Below are 8,558 nucleotides of genomic sequence, written 5' to 3' on the forward strand. Positions count from 1 at the left end.
TAATGCTTTCAACAATGCTCGCCACAAGATAATTGGTTAAAATATTTCTTAAGTAAACAAAAAAAGTCTCAGGAAATTTATAAAGGACAATATTGCTTTGGGTAAATGTTTTGATTCAGGACTAGGACTGCAATTATTTTCAGCATCATGAAAAGTATGGAGTTTTTGAGATCCTTGATATTCTTAGCTAATTTTTCTATATTGGTAGGTAATGTGTAAGCATTAATGAAATAAGCATGTTGAAAAAGCCAATTTCACCACACAAATAACAGAACTACTCTTTCTTTCTTTCTTTCTTTCTTTCTTTCTTTCTTTCTTTCATTTATTCATTTATTTTTGAGAGAGAGAAAGAGAGAGAAAGGACAAGCACGGTAGGATAGAGGGGACATGAGAGAATTTGAAGTAGACTCCTGTCACTGCAAAAAGTCCAATGCGGGGCTTGAACGCACCACCAAGAGATCATGACCTGATCAGAAACCAAGAGTTGGTTGCTGAACCAACTGAGCCCCCCAGGAACCCTTGTGACTTTATTATGCTCTTGTCTCTGTTCCAGCTGTTTTCAGCAGTTACATGGAACAAAGGAATCAAACTTCTGTTTCAAGATTTATTCTCCTGGGGCTTTCAGAGGAGAGAGAACTGCAGCCACTGCTCCTGTGGCAGTTCCTGTCCATGTACCTGCTCACCTTCAGTGGGAACCTGCTCATCATCCTGGCCATTGTCACAGACTCCCGCCTCCACACACCCATGTACTTCTTCCTCTCCAACCTGTCCTTTGTAGACATCTGTTTCACCTCCACCACCATCCCCAAGATGCTGCTGAACCTCCAGATACACAGCAAAGTGATCACCTATGTAGGCTGCCTCAGCCAGATGTATTTTTTCATGCTTTTTGCGGGAGTAGACAACTTTCTCTTGACAGTGATGGCCTATGACCGGTTTGCAGCCATCTGTCACCCACTGCACTACATGGTTATCATGAACCCCAAGTTCTGTGGCAGCCTGCTTCTGGCATGCTGGGTGTTGAGTGTTCTGGACTCTCTATTACATGACTTACTGGTTTTGCAATTGTCCTTTTGTACGCAGTTAGAAATTCCTCACTTTTTTTGTGAACTTAATCAGGTGATACACCTTGCTTGTTCTGACACCTTCTTCAATAACCTGGCAATTTATGTTACAAGTGGACTTCTGGGTTTTATTCCACTCATTGGTATCTTTTATTCTTACTCTAGAATTGTAACCTCTATTTTGAAAATTCAGTCTTCTGGAGGCAAGTATAAAGCATTTTCCACGTGTGGGTCTCACCTCTTGGTTGTCTCTTTATTCTATGGTACAGGCTTTGGGGTGTATCTTAGTTCTGCAGCTTCTCAAAACTTGAGGACAACTGCCATAGCTTCAGTGATGTACACAGTGGTCACACCCATGCTGAACCCCTTCATCTATGGTCTGAGGAACAGGGACATAAAGCTGGCACTCAGAAAGCTCTTGATCAGGAAGACATTCTCTGCATAGAAGGATCCTTTGTTTCAAGATAAAGATGTGAGTAACAGGGCTGAAGACCCCAGATGACCAGATCATGATTTTTGTATCAGTTCATGGAAAGATGATCTACAGTTTATCTTTCTACACAATTCCTTCTTTTAATTTTTTCATACATAACAATGAACTGTTTATTTTTTCAGTTCAAAGTTTTAAAAAAATTGTAGTTAGTTAACAGATTGTGTATATTAGGTTCAGGAATAGAATTCAGTAATTTACCACTTACTTGCAATGTCCAGTGCTCATCACAACAAATGCCCTCGTCAATCCAAATCACCCATTTAGCACATCCACCCCCTATATCCTCTCCAGCAACCCTTAGTTTGTTTTCCGTTTTTAAGAGTCTTATTGTGGTCTATTTTTAAAAAAATTATTCTTAAAATATTTATTTATTTATTTGTTTCAGAGAGAGATAGAAATAGCATGAGTTGGGGGGGGCAGAGTGAGAGGGAGAGAATGTCAACCAGACTCCATGTTGAATGTGGAGCCATTTGCAGAGCTTGATCTCACCACCCTCAGATGATGACCTAGGCCAAAATCAAGAGTCAGTTGCCTATCAGACTGTTCCAACCAGGTGCCCCTTATCTTGCCCAATTTTAAGGTACCAATTTCAGTTCCAATCACAGTCCTAATGGGCTATAGTAACCTGGCCAGCAACATCACCTTAGAGTCTTTGGGTTCAGTTTGGGGGAAAAAGTATTGCATTTGTTGCTATTTTACAATCTTCACTCAGGGGAAACTGGTTCCATCAATTGAAGATCTGGGTCAGTGATTGATCTCAGGTCTGAGAGTGAAATAGAGATTATGACCTATCAGTGCAGTGACACGGTCACTCTTTTCTTCATGATTTTTAGAGGGATTTTGTTTTGTTTTCTTTAGTTACACAAATTGGATGAGCCCTGAGTAAGCTGCCCATCATTTTTGTTTTATGGAGATACCATGAATAATTTGCCATTTTGAGAAATCTCTGTCTCTCTCACAATTTAGATGAGAATGATGAATTCTTACATGACCCATGAATATCAAACCTCAGAGGGTTGTGGGCTGTTGACATTGATTGTTGACATCCCCCAGTTCGGGATGTGCTGACCACAGGACAAATACATTTCAATTTTGAGCATGTTCATGGCAATGATCCTACAGGGGAGAAGTTCTGTAGAGCTTGTCAAGGAGGCCATTACAGCCTCACCAAGTCATTTCTCAATGATCTTATTTTATGACCTCTGAATCCTTATTTTGGGTATACTTTGGGATTGAGGTGTTGAATCACATAACATAGGTTTATCACATCACAACACCCTTCTCTTCCTCTACATCATATAAAGATATTTATGGCATTGACATTCTTAGAGTATGCCAATTTTTTTTCATCCCTTTTTCCATCATGGTAAAATATATATGAAATTTATTATTTTGAACATTTTGAGGCATTCAATTATGTGGCATTAAAGACTTTCTCCCTATTGAGCAACCACAGCCCCTATCCATCTCCAGAAGTTTCTCATCATCTCAAACTGAGCCTTTTGTTCCCATGGAACACGAATTCTCCATTGCCCCTCTGACCAGCCCCTGGCTCCCACCATCTTACCTTCTCTCTCTAAAAGTGGGTCCTATAGGTGCCTCATATAGATGGAACTGTATACTATTAGTCCTTTTGTGTTTGGCTGCTTTCACTTAGCATAATGTTGGTGAGGTTCATACATGTCATAGCCTGTGCCAGAATTCTATTCTTTTTACAGAATAGAATGAATGACAAATGATATTCCACTGTCTGTGGTCACCATGCTTTATTCATGTGTGATTTTGTTGAGGGAGATTGGGGTTGTGTCCACATTTTGGCTACTGTAAATAAAGCTTTATGACAAGTGGTGTCCAAATATCTGTTCTAGTCACTGTTATAAATTCTTAGGGGGCATATAAGTAGGCATATACCCACAGGTGGAACTACTGGATATTATGATAATTCCATGTTTCAGTTTTTGAGGAACTGGCACACGGATTCCCACAGAAGCTGTGCTACTTTTAAAATTCTCATCAGCAAAACATCATCAGGTTCCAATTTCCCCACGTCCTCACCAACTCTTATTTTCTGTTTTAGTTTGAAGATAGCCATCCTAGTGTGTGTGAAGTGGTGTTACATTATTGTTTTGGTTTGCATTTCCCTAAAGATAGTCATGTTACCCATCTTTCATGTACTAAGTATTGATTCTTATATCTTCTTTGGAGAAGTGTCTCTTTGTGGGTGTGAAGTGGTATTACTTTATGGTTTTGATTTACATTTCCCCAATAATTAACGACGTTGCACATCGTTTTTGTGTTAAATATCAGTTCCATATCTTCTTTGGAGAAATATCTATTTGAGATCATTGCCTGTTTTTTTTTCACCATTAATTTTATTTTTTAAATTATTTTCAGTTTTGATTCTGGTGTAGTTAACATACAGGGAAATGTTAGTTTTGGGTGTATAATATAGTGACCCAGCACTTACATAGATCACCCAGTTGTTGGTCAGGGGAAATGCACTCCTTAATCCCCATCACCTACTTCACCCATGTCCCCTATTTTCCCTCTGGTAACCATCAGTTTGTTCTCTAGAGTAAAGAAACTGTTTCCAGTTTGTTTCTCTCTCTCTTTTTCCTTTGCTCATTTGTTTGGTTTCTTAAGTTCTTCATATGAGTGAAATCGTATGGTATTTCTCTATTGCTGACTTATTTCACTTAGCATTACATTCTGTCGCTCTGTCCATGCATTGCAATGGGAAGATTTCATTCTTTTTTATGGCTGAGTAATATTCTATTATATGTATAAGTATATGACAAATTCTTTCACTATTTGTCTGTTAATGGATTCTTGGTTTGCTTCTATGGTTTAGCTACTGTAAATAATGCTGCTATAAAAATGTAATCCTTTGAATACTTTTTAAATAAAATTTTGGTAGTAGTTACCCACCCAGAAGTGTGTTTACTGGATCATAAAGTAGTTCTATTTTTAACTTTTGAGGAACCTCCATACTGTTTTCCATATTGGTTTCACCTGCTTGAATTCCCACCAACAGTGCAAGAGAGTTTCTTTTTCACCAAATCATTGCCAACAGTTCTTTCTTTTTTTTTTTTAAATTTTTTTTTTTTGGTGTCATTTGTGAATATCTTCTCCCATTCCGTGTGTGGCCTCTTTGTTTTGTTTTAACTGTTTCCTTTGCTGTGCAGAAGCTTTTGATCTTTATGAAGTCCCAAAAGTTCATTTTTGCTTTTGTTTCCTTTGCCTTTGGAGACATGTCCTGAAGGAAGTTGCTGTGGCTGATATCGAAGAGGTTACTGCCTATGTTCTCCTCTAGGATTCTGATGGATTTCTGCCTCATGTTGAGGTCTTTTACCCATTTTGAGTTGATCTTTGTGTATGGTTTAAGACAATGGTCGGGATTCATTCTTCTACATATAGCTGAACAATTTTCCCAGCACCATTTATTGAAGAGACTGTCTTTTTTCCACTGTATATTTTTTCTTGCTTTGTCGAAGATTAATTGACCAGACTTGAGGGTCCATATCTGGGCTCTCTACTCTGTTCCACTGGTCTATGTGTCTATTTTTATGCCAGTACCATGCTATCTTGCTGATCACAGCTTTGTAGTAAATCTTGAAATCCGGCAATGTGATGCCACCAGTTTTGTTTTTCTTTTTCAACATATCCTTAGCAATTCGGGGTCTCTTCTGTCCCATACAAATTTTTGGATTGTTTGCTCAAGCTCTTTGAAAAATGCCAGTGGAATTTTGATTGGAATGACATTGAAATTATAGATTGCTCTAGGCAGTATAGACATTTTAGCAATGCTTATTTTTCCGATCCGTGAGCATGGACTGGTCTTCCATCTTTTTGTATCTTCTTCAATTTCTTTCATTAGTTCTGTAGTTCCTTGAGTGCAGATCATTTACAGAATTTTTAATTTTTTTTATTGTGTTGGTTACTCAGATTGAATGGGTCCTTAGTAAGCTGCCCATGAATTTGTTTCATGGCTCACTCAGTTTATAAGAGAATGGTGAACTCTTACATGAACTATGAACACAATATCTCAGATGGTTGTGGACTGCTGACATGACCTGTCTGCCAGTTCAGAATGGGTTGTCCTTAGGACAAATGCATTTCAGTTTGAGCTTGTTCATGGTAACCACGTCTTACAAGATTGTATGACTCTGTAGAGCTTGTCACGGAAGATATTACAGCCTCACCAGGTTATTTGTCAATGACCTTATGTTGAGTTTTATGTCCTCTGAAATCTTATTTTAGGTATACTTTGGGGTTGAGGTATTGAATCACACAAGATAAACCATTACAATTGCCTTATTTCCTGAACTGTGGATTCCCTCTTCTATATCATATGAGGCTATTTATGGCACTGAGAATCTTCTAAAGAATTTTTTCATCATTTTTTGTCATGGTAAGATATATATTAAATATATTATTTTAAAATTTTACAGCATCAGGTGTCTCATGGTTCAGTGGGTTAAGCCTCCTCCTTCAGCTCAGGTCATGATCTAGGGTCCTGGGATCAAGCCCTGCATCAGGCCCTCTGCTCAGCAGGGAGCCTGCATCCCCCACTCCTCTACCTGCCTGTCTGCCAACTTCTGATCTCTCTCTCTCTGTCAAATACATAAATAAAATCTTTAAAAAAATTAAAGTATTCAGTTATGTGGCATTAAGGACTTTCTCCCCATTACACAACCACTATCTGTATCCATCTCCAGAACTTTCTCAACATCTCAAACTGAACCTTTGTCCACATGAAACAAACTCCCCTTGCTCCTATGCCCAGCTCCTGGATCCCACCATCCTACTTTATCTCTCTAAAACAGAGTACTGTATTTACCTCATACAGATGTAATAATATAATACTTGTCCTTTGGTGTTTAGCTTCTTTCACTTAGTTTAATGTTGGCAAGGTTCATCCATGTTGTATCCTGTGCCAGAGTTCCATTGATTTTACAGGCTGAAGGATCTTTCACTGTATGTGTTCAACACACTTTGTTCATCCACACCCTTGATGGACCTTAGGGTTGTCTCCACATTTTGGCTACTGTAAGTAAAGCTTTACAAAAATTTGTGTACAAATATTCATTTACTAATATAAATTCTTTGGGGGCATATAAGTAGGAATAAACACACAAGTAAAACTAATGGATCACATGAAAATACTGTTTCAGTTTTTGAGAAACTGGCACACTGTATCCTGCAGCTACCATGCCACTTATTATTTGTCATCAGGAAAGAACCACTGGGTTCCAATTTCCCCACATCCTTGCCAACTCTTATTTTATGTTTTAGCTTTGAAAATAGCCTTTGTAGGAGAGATCACAAATAAACCAAGGAAGTAGAAAAAATCATCAGAAATTATTACCAACAGTTTTATGCCAATAAACTAAGCAACCTAGATGAAATGGATGCATTCCTGGAAAACTATAAACTCCCAAAATTGAACCAGGAAGAAATTGACAACCTGAATAGACCAATATCTAGTAACGAGATTGAAGCAGTGATCAAAACCTACCAAAAAACAAGAGCCCAGGACCTGACGGATTCCCTGGGGAATTCTACCAAACTTTCAAATAAGAAATAACAGCTATTCTCCTGAAGCTGTTTCAAATAATTGAAGCAGAAGGAAAACTTCCAGACTCTTTTTATGAAGCCAGCATTACCCTGATCCCCAAACCAGGTAAAGACCCCACCAAAAAGGAGAATTTCAGACCAATATCACTGATGAATATGGATGCAAAGATTCTCAACAAGATCCTAGCGAACAGGATCCAGCAGCACATTAAAAAGATTATCCACCACGACCAGGTGGCATTCATCCCTGGGTTGCAAGGTTGGTTCAACATTCGCAAATCAATCAATGTGATAGAACAAATCAATAAGAGAAGAGAGAAGAAACACATGGTCCTCTCAATTGATGCAGAAAAAGCAATTGACAAAATCCAGCATCCGTTCCTGATTAAAACGCTTCAAATATAGGGATAGAGGGAACATCCTGAACTTCATAAAATCTATCTATGAAAGACCCAGAGCAAATATCATCCTCAATGGGAAAAAGCTCACAGCCTTCCTGTTGAGATCAGGAACATGACAAGGATGCCCACTCTCACCACTCTTGTTCAACATAATACTAGATGTCCTAGAAACAGCAATCAGACAACAAAGAGAAATAAAAGGTATCCAAATTGTCAAGGAAGAAGTCAAACTCTCTCTCTTCACAAATGACATGATGTTTTATATGGAAAACCTAAAAGATGCCACCCCCAAACTACCAGAACTCATACAGCTATTAGGTAATGTGGCAGGACACAACATCAATGTACAGAAATCAGTTGTTTTCCTATACACTAAAAATGAAAATACAGAAAGGGAAATTAGAGAATCAATTCCATTTATTATAAGACCAAGGGCCATAAGATAACTGGGAATAAACCTAACTAAAGAGGTAAAGGATCTGTACTTGAGGAACTACAGTGCACTCATGAAAGAAATCGAAGAAGACACAAAAAGATGGAAGACCATTCCATGATCATGGATCAGAAGAATAAACATTGTTAAAATGTCAATACTGCCTAGAGCAATCTATACTGCAATGCCATTCTGATTGAAATTCCACGGTATTTCTCGAAGAGCTGGAACAAAGAGACCTAAAATTTGTATGGAATCAGGAGAAACCCCGTATTGCTAAGGAAATGTTGAAAAAGAAAAACAAAACTGGAGGCATCATGTTGTCCTATTTCAAGCTTTGCCATGAGTCTGAATGTTCAGCAGAATCTTGGGGATGGTGGTCAGGTGAAACAAATATCAGCAAAGGACAGGTTGCAGAAGAAGAAGTACATGGGCGTGTGGAGACGGGAGTCTGAGCAGATGGCCAGGATGATGAGAAGGTTCCCAGTGAAGGTGACTAAGTATATGGACAGGAATAGCCCAAAGAGCATGAACTGAGCCTCTAACTTCAATGAAAATCCTAGGAAGAGAAATTCTGAAGCACATGTTTG

The 8,558-nt window shown here is 38.5% G+C and overlaps 1 protein-coding gene across 1 annotated transcript; it reads left to right on the plus strand.

The window, feature by feature from the left end:
• The first annotated feature begins 570 nt into the window (after positions 1-570).
• Positions 571-1,509, plus strand: LOC123932164 (olfactory receptor 7A10-like). Its single transcript, XM_045989926.1, has one exon. The coding sequence runs from the start codon at positions 571-573 to the stop codon at positions 1,507-1,509; it is 939 nt and encodes a 312-aa protein (XP_045845882.1).
• The last annotated feature ends 7,049 nt before the right edge of the window (positions 1,510-8,558 follow it).

This window comes from Meles meles, chromosome 20 (assembly GCF_922984935.1).
Source record: "Meles meles chromosome 20, mMelMel3.1 paternal haplotype, whole genome shotgun sequence".
NCBI lineage: Eukaryota > Metazoa > Chordata > Mammalia > Carnivora > Mustelidae > Meles > Meles meles.